Source organism: Oncorhynchus masou, chromosome 12, assembly GCF_036934945.1.
Source record: "Oncorhynchus masou masou isolate Uvic2021 chromosome 12, UVic_Omas_1.1, whole genome shotgun sequence".
Taxonomy (NCBI): domain Eukaryota; kingdom Metazoa; phylum Chordata; class Actinopteri; order Salmoniformes; family Salmonidae; genus Oncorhynchus; species Oncorhynchus masou.
Window position 1 is genome coordinate 37,476,893 of NC_088223.1, and position 21,973 is coordinate 37,498,865.

The following is a 21,973-nucleotide window of genomic DNA, read 5'->3' on the forward strand; positions in this document are numbered from 1 at the left end:
GGGATATTCATTGTCTGCTTTTTTAAATATATATTTTTTTATCTACCAATAGGCAGTGGCGTGAATTCATGGTTGCAAAGGGAAGCCAGGATTCCCCCAAAAAGCTACCAACTAAAAAATAAACAAAATAATGTATCTTTCGTCTCTGTGTTTCATTAATTTCAGAATTTGTTCTTTACTGACTTGCCTAGTTATATGAAATAAAAACAAATGCTGTGAGTAATTGTTTGTTAGATGCTAAATGTTTTGTTGACTTCACCGGACAGATTTTGCTCTCAGATTTTGTAATGAAACAAATGTATGGTGGGAATTTATTCTGCCACTGTGTCTTCTTATTGTCTCCTTAGTCCTATAAATCATGGTGTCACGGCATATGAACTAACAGGTTATAGAGCAAACAACGCAATTATCACAACACACAGGTTGTAATATGGCATTTTTTTCTATTTTTCTTTCTTCCTCCAGTGATTTTACCCACACACTGCTACTTCCAATAGGTGCCCTTCTTTGCGAGGCATTGGAAAACATCCCTGGTATTTGTGGTTGACACTGTGTTTGAAATTCTCTGCTCGTCTGAAGGACCTTACAGATAATTGTGTGTGTGTGGGGTACAGAGATGAGGTAGTCATTCAAAAATCATGTTAAACACTATTATCGCGCACACAGTGAGTCCATGCAACTTATTATGTGACTTGCTAAGCAAATGTTTACTCCTGAACTTGCTTAGGCTTGCTGTAAGAAAGGGGTTGAATACTTATTGACTGAAGACATTTCAGTGACCAAAGAATCTCAGTTTAATCCATTTTAAATTCAGATTGTAACACAACAAAGAAATGAAAAAATTCAGGGTCCCAAGAATCAATGGGTTTATATAATTAATTTAAATGTCCCAAAATGGATGTAGGCGAGCAATTTTACGGCAACTTTATTTTCAGTTGTAGATACATTGCATAATTACCAATTAGGCCCACAAAAGACACATTGGAGTTTTCATGCAATCATACTGCACTGACTGTGGCTACCCTAACCTCACACTATCTCAGAAGAGGAGAGGAGGGGAATGTCACTGCAGGGTGCCCTGGGTCTTCTCACAGATGGTCTTCAGGCTGTTCTTACACATGGTGGCGTACCAACCGGCCCTGTGGCGGTCTCCTTGCGACAGCCGGGCACACAGCTCTCTGGTGTCCCCCTTCTCTGGCTTGTGATACCAAGAAATATCTCAAAACCTGTAGAGGTAGGAGTCTCCATCAGTTTGACTTTTTTTTTAAACGGAATGACCATGTACATTTGGTTACTCTGTCAAATAACCATCAATGCAGAATAATGCATCAGGTACTTATAGGAAATGGACGTATGGCAATAAATATGCTCTCTTCATGACCTTAACTAGGGACCTCATACAGTAAGTATCCTCATCTGATACTGTCATTTGAGGTAATGTAATCACAGTAATGCAGCCTTGAGTCTCGATACAGGACACCACGCCAAACGATAGAATTGAGATCCAAACTCAATTTTCTGGACGATATTTCTATCCATTTTTTTTTAATCTCAAGACTACCTTCAGAGGCAAATCTTCTGTAACTATAAGTTACCCTTTTCCCACCGGGGAGTTGTCCACCCAGTGCCAGCCCCGCCTGGGTTACCGTACTTCAGGCCGATTCAGTAGGAGTCTCCCTGGCTCAGCTCCTTGGCTCTCTTCCACGGGAAGATCTGTGAAAAATGCAACCCTCAGATGGAGGCCTCAAATAGACACGGCCCCACATTTTCGTAGAACTCCTAAATCTATTATTAACTTTAACTGAGGGTGTCAAATGTGATGCATTACACGGTGAATGCAATGAGTCTAAACATTCATGACTGACCTTATAGATTATGTTTGTGTCTGTGTTAGGTCCACTGTATACTGTATAAAGGAATACCACAGCTTTGAGCGATAGGGCAGTCTATATATTTCTAATATTTCCAAGCAATTCTCAGTCAATCTCAGTTCTCTATGTACGTTTAGCTCAGGACTTTTTGAGGATTTCGATTTGTCATGATATTGGTTCTAAATCATCTCTTGATTCAAAAGGGATCCACATTTGAGATGCAAATTAATACAGAATTGAGAAATAGGCTACAATGCAGTCCACCAAAGAAACCTTAACGTATGCAGGTATCATTGGGTGATGGGGTTCATGGCTCTCTCATACTTGCTCCTCCTCACTCTTCACCATGGCAAGGTTGCCCCCTACAGACAAGCAGTGGTACTGGCTGGAGATCCAGTTCTGTCTCTCCTGGGTGTCGAGGCAGCATCTCTCCCCAAAAGACTCCCATCCCTCTGGGCACGGCCTGCACTCACGCTCTATGAAACAAGATTACGCCAGAGGTTACTCAGGGGTAATGGTGAACAGGGGTGAAACAGGTTCCCTATGTAAAATAGGTTTTTCAATCTCTGTATCATCACCTGTATAAATACAATATTTCCTAAATATATCAATAAAAAATACTCTTAAAACCATCAAGCGGGGATTGTTTATGGTGGTACATGTCTACATCGACTAATCTCTGATACTAGCTAAAGTGATGCTGTTATTAGGATGCCAGGCCTAGCGCATAGGCCTAGCGTGATGCTACCCAATTTTCACGACTCTTGTCATTGTCAGCCATTTTGAAATTTTAAGTTGATCCTGGTTATCCTTCATCATCTTTTCTCTGTCTGTCCATATATTTAACAGTTTATTGGATTAGAGTATTTTTCCCCCAGATAAAAACAACCTAAATGTCTGTGCTCACCACAGGGGGTGGTGACAGGACTGTACAGGTTGAGTGTTGGGTACTTGTGGAAGAGGAGGACGTAGGAGTTGTTCAGGGTGTTCAGCTTCTGAGTCAGGTCTTTGAGTACTTTCAATTCAGGACAATTTGTCTAAATTGTCTGGGGATCTATGAAAAGCTTCAAAAAGCTCCAATCTTTCATTGAAAATAGTCTCAAATCGTAGATCTTCAACAGGGTAAAGTTCACTGTGTATGGCTCTATGCACCCTCAAAACTGGCTCGTTTTGGCTGTACGTTCAATTCAGGACAATTTGTCTAAATTGTCTTGGGATCTCTCTCCAATCCAGTCTCAAATTGGAAGATCATGTGTACATCACTGTGACTAAGTTATGGCTCTATGCTCCCTCAAAACGTGCTCGTTTTGGCAGTTCAATTCAGGACAATTTGGCCTGAAAAGCTTCAGCTCCAATCTTTACGAAAATAGTCTCAAATTGTAGATCTAGATCAACAGGAACAGGGCATGTAAAGTACATCACTGTGACTATCCTAGTTATGGCTCTATGCTCCCTCAAAACTGGCTCGTTTTGCTTAACGTTCAATTCAGGACAATTTGTCTAAATTGTCTTGGGATCTATGGCTTCAAAAGGATCCAATCTTTGAAAATAGTCTCAAATCAAAGATGCATGTAAAGTACATCACTGTGACTATCCAGTTATGCTCTATGCTCCCTCAAAACTGGCTCGTTTTGGCTGTACGTTCAATTCAGGACAATTTGTCTAAATTGTCTGGGGATCTATGAAAAGCTTCAAAAACAATCTTTACGAAAATAGTCTCAAATTGTAGATCTAGATCCATGTAAAGTACATCATGACTATTAATGGCTCTATGCACCCTCAAAACTGGCTCGTTTTGGCTGTACGTTCAATTCAGGACAATTTGTCTAAATTGTCTTGGGTGAAAAGCTTCAAAAAGCTCCAATCTTTACGAAAATAGTCTCAAATGTAGATCCACTGTGACTATCCTAGTTATGGCTCTATGCTCCCTTCTTGCGTTCAATTCAGGACAATTTGTCTAAATTGTCTTGGGATCTATGAAAAGCTTCAAAAAGCTCCAAGGAAAATAGTCTCAAATTGTAGATCATCAACACGAACAGGGCATGTAAAGTACATCACTGTGACTTTGTTATGGCTCTATGCACCCTCAAAACTGGCTCGTTTTGGCTGGTTCAATTCAGGACTATTTGTCTAAATTGTCTGGGGATCTATGAAAAGCTTCAAAAGGATCCAATCTTTCCGGAAATAGTCTCAAATCGTAGATCTAGATCCACAGGAACAGGGCATGTAAAGTACATCTGTGACTATCCTAGTATGCTCTATGCTCCCTCAAAACTGGCTCGTTTTGGCTGTACATTCAATTCAGGACAATTTGTCTAAATTGTCTTGGGATCTATGAAAAGCTTCAAAAGCTCCAAGAAAATAGTCTCAAATTGTAGATCTAGATCCACAGGAACAGGGCATGTAAAGTACATCACTGTGACTAAGTTATGGCTCTATGCACCCTCAAAACGTGCTCGTTTTTTGTACGTTCAATCAGGACAATTTGTCTAAATTGTCTGGGGATCTATGAAAAGCTTCAAAAAGCTCCAATCTTTACGACAATAGTCTCAAATTGTAGATTGATCAACAGGAACAGGGCATGTAAAGTACATCACTGTGGTTATGGCTCTATGCTCCCTCAAAACTGGCTCGTTTTGGCTGTACGTTCAATTCAGGACAATTTGTCTAAATTGTCTTGGGATCTATGAAAAGCTTCAAAAAGCTCCAATCTTTACGAAAATAGTCTCAAATTGTAGATCTAGATCAACAGGAACAGGGCATGTAAAGTACATCACTGTGACTATCCTAGTTATGGCTCTATGCTCCCTCAAAACTGGCTCGTTTTGGCTGTACGTTCATTCTATTTGTCTAAATTGTCTGATCTATGAAAAGCTTCAAAAGGATCCAATCTTTCCGAAAATAGTCTCAAATCGTAGATCTAGATTAAAGTACATCACTGTGACTATCCTGTTATGGCTCTATGCTCCTCAAAATACATTCAATTTAAATTGTCTTGGGATCTCAAAAAGCTCCAATCTTTACGAAAATAGTCTCAAATTGTAGATCTAGATCCACAGGAACAGGGCATGGAGTACATCAGTTATGGCTCTATGCACCCTCAAAACGTGCTCGTTTTGGCTGTACGTTCAATTCAGGACAATTTGTCTAAATCTGGGGATCTGAAAAGCTTCAAAAAGCTCCAATCTTTGAAAATAGTCTCAAATTGTAGATCTAGATCAACAGGAACAGGGCATGTAAAGTACATCACTGTGACTATGTTATGGCTCTATGCTCCCTCAAAACTGGCTCGTTTTGGCTGGTTCAATTCAGGACAATTTGCTAAATTGTCTTGGGATCTATGAAAAGCTTCAAAAAAGCTCCAATCTTTACGAAAATAGTCTCAAATTGTAGATCTAGATCAGGAACAGGGCATGTAAAGTACATCACTGTGACTATCCTAGTTATGCTCTATGCTCCCTCAAAACTGGCTCGTTTTGGCTGTACGTTCAATTCAGGACAATTTGTCTAAATTGTCTTGGGATCTATGAAAAGCTTGCTCCAATCTTTCCGAAAATAGTCTCAAATTTAGAATCAACAGGAACAGGGCATGTAAAGTACATCACTGTGACTATCCTAGTTATGGCTCTATGCTCCCTCAAACTGGCTCGTTTTGGCTGTACGTTCAATTCAGGACAATTTGTCTAAATTGTCTGGGGATCTATGAATAGCTTCAAAAGGATCCAATCTTTCCGAAAATAGTCTCAAATCGTAGATCTAGATCCACAGGAACATTGACTATTAGTTATGGCTCTATCCCTCAAAACTGGCTCGTTTTGGCTGTACGTTCAATTCAGGACAATTTGTCTAAATTGTCTTGGGATCTATGAAAAGCTTCAAAAAGCTCCAATCTTTAAAATAGTCTCAAATTGTAGATCTAGATCAACAGGAACAGGGTTTAAAGTACATCATGTTATTATGGCTCTATGCTCCCTCAAAACTGGCTCGTTTTGGCTGTAGTTCAATTCAGGACAATTTGTCTAAATTGTCTTGGGATCAGCTCAATCTTTGAAAATAGTCTCAAATTGTAGATCTAGATCAACAGGAACAGGGCATGTAAAGTACATCACTGTGACTATCCTAGTTATGGCTCTATGCTCCCTCAAAACTTGTTTTGGCTGTTCAATTCAGGACTATTTGTCTAAATTGTCTGGGGATCTATGAAAAGCTTCAAAAGATCCAATCTTTCCGAAAATAGTCTCAAATCGTAGATCTAGATCAACAGGAACAGGGCATGTAAAGTACATCACTGTGACTATCCTAGTTATGGCTCTATGCCCTCAAAACTGGCTGTTTTGGCTGTACGTTCCAGGACAATTTGTCTAAATTGTCTTGGGATCTATGAAAAGCTTCAAAAGCTCCAATCTTTGAAAATAGTCTCAAATCGTAGATCTAGATCCACAGGAACAGGGCATGTTACATCACTGTGACTATCCTAGTTATGGCTCTATGCTCCCTCAAAAACGTTCAATTCAGGACAATTTGTCTAAATTGTCTTGGGATCTATGAAAAGCTTCAAAAAGCTCCAATCTTTACGAAAATAGTCTCAAATTGTAGATCTAGATCAACAGGAACAGAGCAGATTTTCAATGTGTTTCTACTCCTACTAGGCTCAACGATACAAAGGTTCAAACTAGCTTCGATTATAATGCACCTCTATGGGAGTACAGAATTGGGAAAATATTATTTAAAAATAGTTCCCAATATGCAATTGCGTTGAGTTTTGTCTCTAAAGTTACACAATGTTGTCCTCTAAATGACAGTGAAGGCAAAGCGTTTGCAACATTTGTCGTTTGCCCGGTACCGGTTCCCGAATTAATTAGTGCAGGTCATCTCAGGCCAGAGTAGCATTATGAAATAATCATAAAACACACAAAACTGCATTAAAACTAGTCAAAATTGGTGTAGAGTCTTGCAAGCACTAGACCATCATTTCCAATCAAAAAAAAATGATTTCAGAGCAGTATTTCCTGAGATATCACAATTTTATCACATTACCTCAAGAGGTGCAACTCAGGTCTAGGTAATAAAAAGAACACTAAAATATGAATAAAATGGTGAAAAAGTGTCGGAATTGAAATTTTCTTTCGGCCTTGCTCATTTGAGAGGATGGCCTATTACAGTAAAAAAAAAAAAATCAAAATTCCAATGGGAAATTAATTATTGAGAAATATATTTTCATTGATAACTGATGATAACTGGTGAGAAACACAGAAAAACGTTGTCAATGTAAGCGACGGGTATAAATTTTATATCGGCGCATTCGGAATCACCTTAGTCTTGCGAAAATACTAAAACTTTTAGCCTACGACGAAAAATGAAATAAAAATTATTAGGCGTTATCGCCTTGAGAGGCGATACCTTTGTAAACGGGGACCCCAAAATTTTCCATACAAAACTTATGGGCTCATATGAAAGAGGAGGTGAAATAAATGACATCTAGGGTCAAAGGTCAAAATTCCAGGTTGTCTAAGTCAGGGTGTTGAGTCTGACCCACGCGACCCCTTTGCCATGGATACAAAAAAAGTGAGGATGAGGTAGCAGAGAGAGCCAATTAAAAGGTCAAGTTAGGGTTAAAACCTCAAGTCTTGACCGTCCATAACAATGTAAATCAGTGGACTCCTATTTCTGACCCCTGAATCTTTTTAATAAAAAAATATGAGCTAATGAAACTCACAGTAGAAGGTCTGTAGGAGTGTGGCCCCAGTCAGCAGAAAACAGCAGGGCAAGGTAATGTGATAACTCTCTGTACTGTGTATTTCCCCAATCTGAGAGGGGGAAATATTTCAGCCACATACAGTAATGTCAATATAAACATGATGCATACTAAAAAAGTATCGCATTATGCTTTTTAGACATCAAACATGCAATAATCTGAACTTGATCTTGATCTTATTTCTTTGGATAAAATGTGCTATAATTTTATGATAATGGGATCACCTCTCACTGTTGACCCCTCCATCTTTTTAGGATGTAGCTGGCCCGGTTCAGACGCCCACATTCTCTCCTGGTCTTATGACTCCCATTCCCCCAGAGCAGTGGGAGACTGCTGGAGGCTGAAAATAGATCCAGCACTCATGAGTTCCAATTCACAAATGAGCTTTGAGACAGTATGTCACCCTTAGCTTCATGCAAAGTACATTTGATAGCAAAACCCGTCAGACTGGAGAAGTTTTGATTATGACCAAATACCCTTATTCAATTGTTTTATTTGTGCACAACTTTGTAGCTTGTGGTGACATTTCTGTTTAGAATATGCGTGGTTGCCCAGGGCCCGGTTACCCAAAAGCATCTGATGATCCTATGGTTCTAAAGATGAGTGTAGCCTTAAGGTGTTTTTTAGGAAACCTGGTCCTAGTCTGTAAGTGTTGTCTTGGTCAGACCAATTCAATATGGCACCCAGAATAAAGATGTCAGCAAACAGTATCTAGGTCATAACGGAACGCAATGTACAGCCCCAAGACTTCTATTCAAACGCCCTCCGTGCTTAGATAACAACTACTATTGTTTTTAAATGCATTGCTTATCTATACTTTGACACCTACAGTGTTGCCAGACATTCCCTTCTCCTCAATAATCCATAGTAATATCTGCTTCAACCGACGCGATTTATGTGCTATGTTTTGCTTTGAAGCGGACCCATTTCTAGGCTGTGTGAGAGTCTTGTTTTGGCAAATGAGAATCCCCAGTCATTTAAGACCGCCAGCAACAGGATTTGAATTCCTCCAACTGCACGCACCCCCTGCACTCTTATCATCTCTGTTCTCAACACAGGCAAAAATCAAGGCATACACAATTCCTGGGGGGGTTTGAAAGTGCTATTCAACAAAAACATAGTGTACAGATCCGAGGCTAAGTTACTATTGTGACTCAATACAGGCTACAGCTGTAGATTAGGCCCTGAAGCATTGCTATTGCTGTTGCATATTCCAAACCTAGCCGATATCATGCCCAAGCTTTGCCAAAAGTACATTTATTTTTGTATCATACTTTGTTAGATGATATGTGATTTCAACCGCTGATTGCTGCTTCAAAAGCATGCAAAACAAAGCCGCAGCATTCTGACTCTGACTTGTGTTGGGTCTTTATGCCGTCATGAAGATATAGGCTACTGAACATACAGAACACCCTCCAAAGGCAACTAACACCCTCTTGTGGCAAACAAGCTGGACTCACTGAAGAATTCTAATCATGAGTCATGCTGCTGTTTCCTTTGTGTGTAGCTCCCACCCATTACCCCTTTGGTGTTCACAGATCTGTAAAGGGACTGGATAAGTGCAAGCAATATAGCAGTAGCTGCCCTTCACAGTATGCTACATGTTGGGAATTTTTTACCCTGTGATGGCTGGTGTGGGTGCAAGCTTTTGCTCTATCCAAGCAGTAACACATCCGATTCTACTAATCACAGTTTTTTAACAAACATTATTTGTCTTCATAAGACTGACCACCAATGAAAGAAAATACATGAAATACCCGTTCATGAAATATGCAATAATATTTACCAGAGTTAGTCCATTTATTTCTTGTTTACGTTTTACGATTCATTTTATAGTTTTGGCTTACATACGCAGGAAAGGGACTTTTTGAACAAATACACGAATAAATAAAAGGTTGTTCAATATTTACAGACAAGAAAAACTAAGCTATTGAGAATTTCTTTATATACAGATAAAATGTATACCAAAGGCGAGATTATACAAACTTTATGGAAGCAACGTAGATTCTGATGGTGAAACTGCATTCAATGCTATGTTTAAACTGCATTTTATCCAATTTCATTAGCATTCATTAATCCATCATCTTTTTTAAATGTAATGAATTAGAAACATACACACAAAATGTTGGGAAACATTACATACATTTAGCCCACTATCAGGAAAATAAACTGGAGCATGGGGTTTTTTAATACTCATCTTGGCATTATAAACTCTTATAAAACAATCCATACCACTATGTCCTCTCACAAAGGTGCATTAACAAATATTTACAAACATACTGTAATGGTTGTAATGATTATTAGCAACAGGGGGCTATGTCCAGCCAAGGTCTGTACTATCACCATGGCAACAACAGACCATTTTACCAAAGATTTTTATAACTAGCCCAAGATAGACCAGAGCCTTTTATTTTCAATGGGAGCAAATGAATCATAGTGGGCAGAACCAAGCAAGAATATAGGCAGAACCAAGCACTAGCTAGCAAGATCCTATTGGCAAATTCTAGTATTTTATTTGCATATTTACATTAGGGAATGTCTACTTTGTGAAGTGTGCAATAACTCAATTCGCCCTTGCACTCATTCTAAACAATACAGTTTTTTGAAACTTTGGCAAAGGGTAAAGTTTACAAGATGTTGTCCACTCTGTTTGTTACAGATTACAGAAAACTGTATTGAGTTCAAATGTTTCACCAAGGAAAGAATTTGCTAAATGTCAGCCAAAATCCATCTGGCTCCATCTTCTCCCAATGCCAGCCACTGGGCTTCCTCTCATCACCATGTCTGGTAGTGAGTGGAAACAGCAACCGGATGCTTCACATTTATCCATCCGGTGAAATATCTGTCTCATTGTTCTGTGCTTTTACGATCAGTGTTCATGTGAAACAATGAGACGATAGACAGTCCGAACTTAATACACTGAAATGGGGGTAAGTGAACTAATAAAATAAATTCCTCATTTGTATGCTGTACAGACAGATAAGGGATGGACATATACACTGAAAGGATAGATAAGGAAAGGATGTGTTGTGTACAATAAGTTATACTTACCAAAAATGTAATGGTGTGTATTTGTTTATGCAATTTCACAGTTGATATTCAATACATAGGCTATATTTTTCAGATTTGTATAAGCATTTTACATGCATTAAAAACACAAGACCCAACTAATAAAAAGCAACAGATTTTTTAGAGCATTACATTTTTGTTTCCAAGCTGTTTTGAGTGCATGTGTGAATTTAGCCTATTTGAGAGCATGTGTATGCTACTGACAGCACGGAAATAGTCTGGATCTGGGTCAGAGCTCTACTTGTCAGGTAAATCCCATTGTAAGCCACAGGTTACCATGGAGATGTCAGCATTACCTTAGAACTCTTGACAGCCAGTTAACCTGTATTTATGCGGGCACCTGTCCACAAGTCAGACTTGACAATGTCAACTCTGCTGTTGCATTAAACCTGGCAGCCATTTCAGACACACTCATGGAAATGCGTCGAAACCAAACCCACAAGTTTTGCTGTGTTAAAACAGACATTCCAGCGTACAAAATGTCCACCTTTTTAACCTTTTATTAAAACACACGTACTTACAAAAATATGTTTCCGCAAACAGACAAAGCAAACTCCTTTAACCAAAAGCAGAGCACCATCGGCTATTTGTAGAGCTAAGTTCCTGTGAAAAATCCAGTGGAATGTTGATCAGTTGCATGTGTGTACAACACTGGCCTCTAAAATCTCTGGTAGAGTCGGGACAGGCTAAAAGCCAAAAAACAACATCCCTAGAGGAGCTCCTCCCATCTTCATGATCAAAAAAATACTACGTAATCCCTCACATTCATCACATTCAACCATCAAATCTTTATCAATATCTTCCAACTCATACACTTGCCATCTGCAGAGCTCTGTTTTCAGTGCCTTTAGGTTGTTCATTCCATACTGTCCAAAGTTGGTTTATGAGCATTCTACCTCAGTGCATTCCTTTTCATCACTGGTATCATCCTGCTCACCAGTCAAAAACAGAAAGACCAACAAATAACACCTGGACTATTGTGACTTTGAGAACCATATCCAGGCGTAATACGTCCCAGAAAAAAAGGATTTGATTCTTTGAACACCTGACTGATGAAGGGCTTTGCTAAGGCCGAGGCATACATGGATGGACCCATCTAGAGACAGGGAATCCGATTACCTGTACTGGATCTCGGGAGCAGCGGTAGTCATGACCATTCGGTTATATCCAGCCGTTGCTCTTTTACAGTCCTCTCAGTTCCTCGGCCCAGCGAGGGGGAAGGCAGAACAGAGAGGAAATGGATGGCAAAAATTGCAGAATGTCTCTGCAGCGTAGCACACAGAGGCCTTGCTGCCACACCGTACAGCTGGTTGACTGACATCATGGGCTTGGTGATCAGACATTTTTAATGAGGCGGAGTGGGGTAGTGCTTAGTGGCAGGGGTCGAAGGGATATTTGGTGACCCCACCGTGAAGCTCAACCACTGCCTCTGTCCAGGTGATGAGGTCACCGGCCATATGACCTCCACAGGAAGCCTGGCTGTAGATTTCATTGGGCGTGAGAACGCGGGACCACAACTGGAGGTCTGACATTTCGCCCACGAAGGACTGGGTGGCGTCAAATCGGCCACCTAGGGCGTCCTGTTAGGAAAGCACAGCATTATTATTAAGTGTAAAGGCCCACAAAACATGAACAAGACCAATCTATCCCACAGTAAACGATGAAGACGCAATTATTTAAATGTCTGAGTTTTCCACCTTTCTAATTCCTTTAAAACAAGGTTGGTTAGTCACTAACAATGTTCTAAAACTAGGCAGTTCAGATCAATCAACCTTTGTTCTTAAACCTTCTCATGACCTAGTGTCATGTTAAGGTTAGGCTTAAGGGGAAGGTTTAACTAACATGCTAAGTAGCAAAAAAGTAGTAAGTAGTTGCAAAATTGCTAATTAGCTCAAATTGTCCATGTTGATATTCTAACACGCAACCTTTGGGTGCTAGACTTTTGCATTATATGCCCACCCATCCCCTATCCACCCCTACTAACCACCCTACTTTTGTTTTAGCCTTAAGTAAACTTCTGTCTAATGTAACCATACCACACATGTCATACTAATTTGGGTGTCCCGGATTTACATTTACTAGCTTACGTCTAGTCTATGAGACCAGGCTGGAATCTCTTGTCTAGAGCGACATACAGTTCTTACATTCATCTTAAGATAGCTAAGTGAGACAACCACATATCACAGTCACCAACGTACTGATTTCCAAGCTTAGTTTTTGGCAATAGCCTGTGTCTTCTCAGGACACAACTAGACGATAATCCGCTTTAACATGATTGTATTAACAGCTTTTAGTGTTTGCGAATCCTAAAATCAGCAAACACACACTGTAAGTGTGACAAGTAATTCCCTGCTGGCAACATTTTGTGTCAGCTGTGGGATCCAGTACTGATGTTTAGAAATTTACGGTTCCTATCCCTGCTTTTATATGTTCTTCAGAACTTTGAGTGTGAAAATTCATAGAAATAAAACGTAGAGTTGTACCTGTTCCTGGCCCAGAATAAAGACTCCACCAGGCTTGATGGGATGCCATGCAGATAGATTCTCTCCAGATCCCCTTTTTACACCGTCCTGGAAGGCCTCCCAATGCCCATCGTGTGTCGACCATGTCACGCACAGATGTTGCCACTTCCCATCCGTCATTGCCATGGGCAATGTCACTGCCTGTGCAAAGAAAATAGAGGCAATGGCATAATTAACTAATTGCATGATTGGCTAATTGATTGATTGTTTCGGATTAATCCAAAGAGTCTAAACAAAAGATTTCCGTGAGTAAAAAGAGCAAAGTCACTGCCTGTTCGGAGAAAGAGAGATTATTACCAGTTTAATTGACTGTCACAGAACAGGATATTAGTGTCATTGTCTTGGGCATTTAGAAAAATGACACCTTCAGAAGGTAAATTAAACACAAATGTTATTTTGTAAAAGATTTGCCAGGTTTTGTGAATAGGTACAAATAGCTCACCAATTGAAATGCGATGGCCTTCTTTTCTTTTGTGTCACATCCTTCAGGTCCTCTAGCTAGGCATCTCCCAGGTTTAACCACCAAATCCCCTCTTGTCTGGGAGAAACCATGACTCATGCTAAGGTATGGGCCCAGACCATGTGTCTATCCCCGTGTCCACCCTCTCATTAGACGTCCCTTCACATGACTGTGCTAGGTAAGCTGCTTGCCCTTTGCACTCTGTGGTCTTATGCCATTAGGGAGGATGATAAATGAAGACAGAACCACTGTCTCTCAGGAGGCAAGACTAGGTGAGAGCAGGCAGCAGGTGAACTGTAACTGCCTCCTGCCTCGCTCCTTGAGGACAGGAGATAAATCAAATTCCGGTGCCTGATCGGATGAGAGTGGAGTCACCTGACACTGAGGTGTATAAGCTTGCTTGCCTTGAGGTGATTGATTTTCCACTTGTGCTGCCAATGGGGCAACTGACTGATAACATAAGCGCCATCTTTATTTCAAATTTGGATTAAAAATGGTGAAACACTCCTTTCTAAATGCTATCAAATTAAAAGTTTATTTGTCACGTGTGAATACAACAGGTGAAATGCTTACTTACAGGCTCTAACCAATAGTGCAAAAAAGGTATTAGGTGAACAATAGGTAAGTAAAGAAATAAAACAATAGTAAAAAGACAGGCTATATACAGTAGCGAGGCTATAAAAGTAGCGAGGCTACATACAGACACCGGTTAGTCAGGCTGATTGAGGTAGTATTTACATGTAGATATGGTTAAAGTGACTGCATATATGATAAACAGAGAGTAGCAGCAGCGTAAAAAGAGGGCTGGGAGGGCACACAATGCAAATAGTCCGGGTAGCCATTTGATTACCTGTTCAGGGGTCTTATGGCTTTGGGGTAAAAACTGTTGAGAAGCCTTTTTGTCCTAGACTTGGCACTCCGGTACCACGTTCCATGCGGTAGTAGAGAGAACAGTCTATGACTGGGGTGGCTGGGGACTTTGACAATTTTTAGGGCCTTCCTCTGACACCGCCTGGTGTAGAGGTCCTGAATGGCAGGCAGCTTAGCCCCAGTGATGTACTGGGCCGTACGCACTACCCTCTGTAGTGCCTTGCGGTCAGAGGCCGAGCAATTGCCGTACCGGGCAGTGATGCAACCAGTCAGGATGCTCTCGATGTTGCAGCTGCAGAACCTTTTGAGGATCTCAGGACCCATGCCAAATCTTTTTAGTTTCCTGAGGGGGAATAGGCTTTGCCGTGCTCTCTACATGACTGTCTTGGTGTGTTTGGACCATTCTAGTTTGTTGTTGAAGTGGACACTAAGGAACTTGAAGCTCTCAACCTGCTCCACAACAGCCCCGTCGATGAGAATGGGGGTGCGCTCTGTCCTCCTTTTCCTGTAGTCCACAATCATCTCCTTAGTCTTGGTTACGTTGAGGGATAGGTTGTTATTCTGGCACCACCCGGCCAGGTCTCTGACCTCCTCCCTGTAGGCTGTCTTGTCGTTGTCGGTGATCAGGCCTACCACTGGTGTCGTCTGCAAACTTAATGATGGTGTTGGAGTCATGCCTGGCCATGCAGTCGTGGGTGAACAGGGAGTACAGGTAGGGACTGAGCACGCACCCCTGTGGAGCTCCAGTGTTGAGAATCAGCGTGGCAGATGTGTTGCTACCTACCCTCACCACCTGGGAGCGGCCCGTCAGGAAGTCCATGATCCAGTTGCAGAGGGAGGTGTTTAGTCCCAGGGTCCTTCGCTTAGTGATGAGCTTTGAGGCTACTATGGTGTTGAACACTGAACTGTAGTCAATGAGTAGCATTCTCACATAAGTGTTCCTTTTGTCCAGGTGGGAAAGGGCAGTGTGGAGTGCAATATAGATTGCATCATCTGTGGATCTGTTTGGGAGGTATGCAAATTGGAGTGAGTCTAGGGTTTCTGGGATAATGGTGTTGATGTGAGCCATGACCAGGTTTTCAAAGCACTTCATGGCTACAGACGTGAGTGCTATGGGTCAGTTGTCATTTAGGCAGGTTACCTTAGTGTTCTTAGGCACAGGGACTATGGTGGTCTGCTTGAAACATGTTGGTATTACAGACTCAATCAGGGATGTGTTGAAAATGTCAGTGAAGACACCTGCCAGTTGGTCAGCACATGCCCGGAGCACATGTCCTGGTAATCCGTTTGGCCCTGCAGCCTTGTGTATGTTGACCTGTTTCTAGGTCTTACTCACATCAGCTACGGAGAGCGTGATCACACAGTCGTCCGGAACAGGTGATGCTCTCATGCATGCCTCAGTGTGCTTGCCACGAAGCGAGCATAGAAGTGATTTAGCTCGTCTGGTAGGCTCGTGTCACTGGGCAGCTCGCGGCTATGCTTCTCTTTGTAGTCTGTAATAGTTAGCAAGCCCTGCCACATAAGATGAGCGTCGGAGCCGGTGTAGTATGATTCAATCTTAACCCTGTATTGATGCTTTTCTTATGTGTTTGATGGTTCGTCGCAGGGCATAACAGGATTTCTTGTAAGCTTCCGGGTTAGAGTCCCACACCTTGAAAGCAACAGCTCTACCATTTAGCTCAGTGTGAATGTTGCCTGTAATCCATGGCTTCTGGTTGGGGTATGTACGTACAGTCATTGTATGACACATCACATTATGACACATCAAAGTAGGAAACCTTATAGTAGGAGAGTGTATGTGTGTAAGAAGTGAGGACAAAGATATAGATCTTCACAAATTGGTCACTAGGGTCACAACGTGAAAGTATGTAAAATAATCAAATCACGCTCTTACCTTGTCGTTGACCAGTAGTTCCATGGGGTTGTTGCCCCATTCGATCAGAACCAGTTCGTTGGCCTGTCCCGGTACAGAGTAGGAGAAGGGAGTGCCAAGGCCAGGCCCTGATCCCCCTTTTATCCAGAGGCAGAGAGTGAGGGCGAAGATTTCGTTGAGTAGGGTCCTCTTTATTTTTCCATATATGTAGTTAGTGCGCATAGGGAAGCCAATCTGGAAAGCATCTGGACTCTTTGGCTTTTTCCGGGTACCTGTTAGGGTACAAGACAGCAAAATATGAGCAATGAACAGCTGATACTGAGTATTTGTACCTGCAAATACAACTCGGTATGCATGATATAACTCGGAAAATAGTATACAGTGTCAAAGTGGGTTATTATCAGAGTTTCAATACCAGGGTCAGTGTTCCTGTGGTTAAGGTGGCTCAGCACAGTTTCAAGCTTGTTGTGTCCACGGCCAAGAGGTCTTGGAGCCGGCGGCTTGCTGTTATAGGATGGACGAGGATGATGGCCATGGTCGTCGTTGCCATGGTGACCATCATCACTGTGACCGTTTCCACGGTGGTCATCATGGTGGTCATCGTGAAGATCATCATGGTGGTCATCGTGGTGAAGGTCACCATGGTCATCATGGTGTTCGCCATGACGCTCGTTGTGATGGTCATCATGGTGTTCGCCATTGTGGTCGTTATGGTGGGTGTCATGGCGGCCATGGCTACGATCATAATGGCGGTCATAGTGTCGGTCATGGTGACTGTTTTGACGGTTGTTGTGGCGGTTGTTGTGACGGGTGGGGGTGGGGGTGCGGGTCTCGTGGTGGTCATCATGGTGATCGTCGTGGTGACTGGTTCCATGGTGGTCATCGTGGTGGTCATCGTGTCGATCATCATGATGGTGGTCGGGTCCATGTTGGTCATCGTGGTGGTCGTCATGATGGTCATCGTGGTGGTCGTCATGGTGGTCATCGTGGTGGTCGTCATGGTGACCATAATCATGATGCCCACCGTAGTGATTGTTGAGCTGCTTCTCAAGTGCATTGATTTTGCGTTGCAGGAGGTCTCTCAGTGAGCTTGAATAGGAGCTGGAGGAATTCCTGGCCTGGAGAAAGAGAGAAAATTATTAATAGTTACAATTTGAAATGCCTTATTATTAGTCCATGTTATTCAAACTTTGTGGAGCAAACTAGAATATCAGTTGGAACTCAGCTGGAACTCAGCTGAACTATCTTTGTCTAACACCCTCAAGACATTTGGTAACACTTTCTATGAACCATCAGTGTTATTAAGTGTTATTAATGCTTGTATAGGATATATGCCACTGTGATGTCTTATAGCACGTTTTTTTGGTAACACTTTATTTTTAGAACCCGACCGATATACACTGCTCAAAAAAATAAAGGGAACACTAAAATAACACATCCTAGATCTGAATGAATGAAATATTCTTATTAAATACTTTTTTCTTTACATAGTTGAATGTGCTGACAACAAAATGGAAATCAAATTTATCAACCCATGGAGGTCTGGATTTGGAGTCACACACAAAATTAAAGTGGAAAACCACACTACAGGCTGATCCAACTTTGATGTAATGTCCTTAAAACAAGTCAAAATGAGGCTCAGTAGTGTGTGTGGCCTCCACGTGCCTGCATGACCTCCCTACAACGCCTGGGCATGCTCCTGATGAGGTGGCGGATGGACTCCTGAGGGATCTCCTCCCAGACCTGGACTAAAGCATCCGCCAACTCCTGGACAGTCTGTGGTGCAACGTGGCGTTGGTGGATGGAGCGAGACATGATGTCCCAGATGTGCTCAATTGGATTCAGGTCTGGGGAACGGGCCAGTCCATAGCATCAATGCCTTCCTGTTGCAGGAACTGCTGACACACTCCAGCCACATGAGGTCTAGCATTGTCTTGCATTAGGAGGAACCCAGGGCCAACTGCACAAGCATATGGTCTCATAAGGGGTCTGAGGATCTCATCTCGGTACCTAATGGCAGTCAGGCTACCTCTGGCGAGCACATGGAGGGCTGTGCGTCCCCCCAAAGAAATGCCACCCCACACCATGACTAACCCACCGCCAAACCGGTCATGCTGGAGGATGTTGCAGGCAGCAGAACGTTCTCCACGGCGTCTCCAGACTCTGTCACGTCTGTCACATTTATTTATTTCACCTTTATTTAACCAGGTAGGCTAGTTGAGAACAAGTTCTCATTTACCACTGCGACCTGGCCAAGATAAAGCATAGCAGTGTGAACAGACAACAACAGAGTTACATGTGGAGTAAACAATAAACAAGTTAATAACACAGTAGAAAAAAAGAAAAAACGATGTGCTCAGTGTGAACCTGTTTTCATCTGTGAAGAGCACAGGGCGCCAGTGGCAAATTTGCCAATCTTGGTGTTGGCAAGTGCCAAACGTCCTGCACGGTGTTGGGCTGTAAGCACAACCCCCACCTGTGGACGTCGGGCCCTCATATCACCCTCATGGAGTCTGTTTCTGACCGTTTGAGCAGACACATGCACATTTGTGGCCTGCTGGAGGTCATTTTGCAGGGCTCTGGCAGTGCTCCTCCTTGCACAAAGGCGGAGGTAGCAGTCCTGCTGCTGGGTTGTTGCCCTCCTACGGCCTCCTCCACGTCTCCTGATGTACTGGCCTGTCTCCTGGTAGCGCCTCCATGCTCTGGACACTACGCTGACAGACACAGCAAACCTTCTTGCCACAGCTCGCATTGATGTGCCATCCTGGATGAGCTGCACTACCTGAGTCACCTGTGTGGGTTGTAGACTCCGTCTCATGCTACCACTAGAGTGAAAGCACCGCCAGCATTCAAAAGTGACCAAAGCATCAGCCAGGAAGCATAGGACCTGAGAAGTGGTCTGTGGTCCCCACCTGCAGAACCACTCCTTTATTGGGGGTGTCTTGCTAATTGCCTATAATTTCCACCTGTTGTCTATTCCATTTGCACAACAGCATGTGAAATTTATTGTCAATTAGTGTTGCTTCCTAAGTGGACAGTTTGATTTCACAGAAGTGTGATTGACTTGGAGTTACAGTGTGCTGTTTAAGTGTTCCCTTTATTTTTTGAGCAGTGTATATAGTTTCATTATTCAGTAAATGGGATGGAAAAAAGTGAATTGCATGCTTATCTGAACACTAGCGTCCATTCTCATTTTCATTGTCACAATGTAAGAAATCAACATTTGAAGAAATTTCCTGGACAATTACTCTTTTGGATGGAAACTTAGGAGAACTTGGTGTGGAAAAATGTAACTTTTTAATTTCCCTGTTGTAAAACACTAAATCGACAAATATATTGGTGTTGGTCAGTTTTGTCCCACAAAATATCTGAATCGTTATCGGACCCCAAAGAAAACATATAGGTTGGGCTCTACTTTCTATGGACCACCAGTGTTATTAAGTGTTAGTAGTACTTATATAGGATATACGCCTATAGCATGTCTCATAGCAAGTCTTACAATTCATTATAGAGTGCTAGAATCACTTTAAGAAAATGGGTGAGAAACCGAATCAATTAGAACCAAAAAATTATCTTTCGGAATCCCCAAAATGTTGGTCAATTAAGTTGGATTTTGTATATACAGGAACCTCCTTGATTCATGGGAAAATAAAGAAAATAAAAAGTTGGTTGTTAGTGTCAATGGTCATATGTCATACAATCACTAAACAAGACCTTCTCCTAGGCTTCATGAATTCCCATGGGATCAGTGCAATATATCCTCTAGGGTGAGAGTCAGGATAATTAACTAATCAACTTATGTCTTCCTATGCATGCACATGGATGGAGCTTGGGCTGTAGGCCACTGATATCCTCACGGCGTGAGAGAAAGCTGGAGCACCCATTGTCGTGCTTCATTTCAGGTCAGTAGCGAGACACAGTGCCCCGTAGTGACGCATAAGATAACCTAAATTCACACAAAGAACCAATAAGCTTCCTATCCCTCTTCCTACTCAACCTTTGTTGTTGTTCCCACTGACCTGCAAGTTCTCCAGCCTCTCCTTGAGTGTCTGTAGCGTTTTCCTAGTTTTCTCAGGGGAGAAGGCCCCATGCTTGCTCCCAGCGTTGTCCTTCCCTCGATGGTGTGGGTCCGATCGATGTCCATTGTTCAGTGGGTAGTGTGGATCCCCGTGGTGGTCAGCATCATGGTAGGCGTGGTGCGAGCTCGGGTGATGGGTGTTGAGACGCGGGGGTCCATGGTGCTTGTCATGATGGTCATCGTGATGACCAACTCCCCGGCCAAAGCCCTCACAGAGGGTCAGCTTGGCAGTCAGTTCCCTGATCGTCTCCCGTTGGTCTAAGATGGTCTCCTTTTGCCGCACCAGGCTCTCGCGAAGGTGCAGGATGGTGGATTTGGCCTCGTCTGATATTCCTATCCCCATTCCCATCGACCTCCTGCCGTTACCATTGGGCGCCCCTGCTGCAGGTCCATGATGCCCATTACTGCTGGGTCTGTCGTGGGCAGGTCCGTGTGCTGCCCCGCCTGGTGTGAAGCAGCTGGGGTCTGCATCCGCTGGAATCGGGGTACAAACAAACTTTGGCTGGGCTCCATAGTCATAGTCTAATCCCGGCAAACTAACAACAGCCACCGAGGAAGATATGAGAGTATAAAGGAGTAGAGAAAAAAGAGGCAAAGAGGGTAGGATGAAAACTGGGAGTACTCCACTCCAACGCATTTTCACTTTAGGCAAAAGCATCAGGGGTGGAATGGCGTTGTCGGGCATATTTTCGTTCTCTCCTGTCAAGGGAGACTGTCCTTCCACGCTTTATTTTTGGTGTGATGTATACTACGAGTAGAGGTCATTTGGGGCGGATGGCTAGCTGATTTGACACATGGCAAAACAGTCCAAAATCCAACAGGGTAAATTCCTTCAAGAAGTGTTCCAACACGCAGGACCTTGTGCCAAAGCCCTTTGTGCCAAAGTCCTTTCCTCTGTTCAGGTTAGAGGGGTCTGCCTCCAGGTGGTCCCTCGTGGCACAGCGTGCCTCCTGTGTTCGGCAGCCAAAATAATCCCTTTATAGCCGGATTCTATCTATCCGTGAGGGCCGATGGTGCTTCCATCTGGAAGGAAAAGACAAAGGCGACAAGTCATAAATGTCATTGGCACTTTAAAAGCTTAATTGGAAGTACTTTTTTTAAAGTCTTGAGAAATGCTATCACTTCAGTGAGTAGACAACAGCAACATACGAGGGCATGATCAGAAGTACATTGATATACTGAACAGTACAGAGCAATAGGGTGGCGATGACAGAACTCGAGCAGAGCAGCGGTGGGGAGTAATGGAGCTAGGGTCATAAACAATGAAGCTACAATTATTTAGTCAATCAGTCACCGCTATTGGTTTTCAATGAGCCAGCAATGGCCTTCAGTGAATGATGCCAACTGCATCAACTGAGAACCCCCCTGGGCAGTATAATCAGATTACAAGGCAGTCATCAGGATGCAGTTAAATGAATGATGGTTTTCATTTTAATGTGGGCAGGCAGGCAGTTTACTATGCAGGGCTAGGAGGT

At 42.6% G+C, this 21,973-nt stretch overlaps 2 protein-coding genes and 1 pseudogene across 2 annotated transcripts in view; 1 reads left to right on the forward strand and 2 right to left on the reverse strand.

Moving 5' to 3' along the window:
* Positions 1 to 1,063: 1,063 nt before the first annotated feature.
* On the reverse strand, positions 1,064 to 7,911 carry LOC135549310 (C-type lectin domain family 6 member A-like; annotated as a pseudogene).
* Positions 7,912 to 10,489: 2,578 nt separating this feature from the next.
* LOC135550009 (voltage-dependent calcium channel gamma-6 subunit-like) overlaps positions 10,490 to 21,973 on the forward strand; it is a 51,501-nt gene continuing 40,017 nt past the window's right edge. Inside the window, exon 1 of the mRNA XM_064980436.1 lies at positions 10,490 to 10,556. The gene's annotated coding sequence lies outside the window, so the exon portion shown is untranslated. The remainder of the gene's footprint in view (positions 10,557 to 21,973) is intronic.
* Positions 12,066 to 21,183, reverse strand: LOC135549311 (neuronal pentraxin-1-like). Its single transcript, XM_064979318.1, has 6 exons — positions 20,440 to 21,183; positions 17,292 to 17,538; positions 16,836 to 17,051; positions 16,442 to 16,692; positions 13,179 to 13,358; positions 12,066 to 12,275 (listed from the first exon to the last, which is right to left on the reverse strand). The coding sequence occupies exons 1-6, from the start codon at positions 21,181 to 21,183 to the stop codon at positions 12,066 to 12,068; spliced, it is 1,848 nt and encodes a 615-aa protein (XP_064835390.1).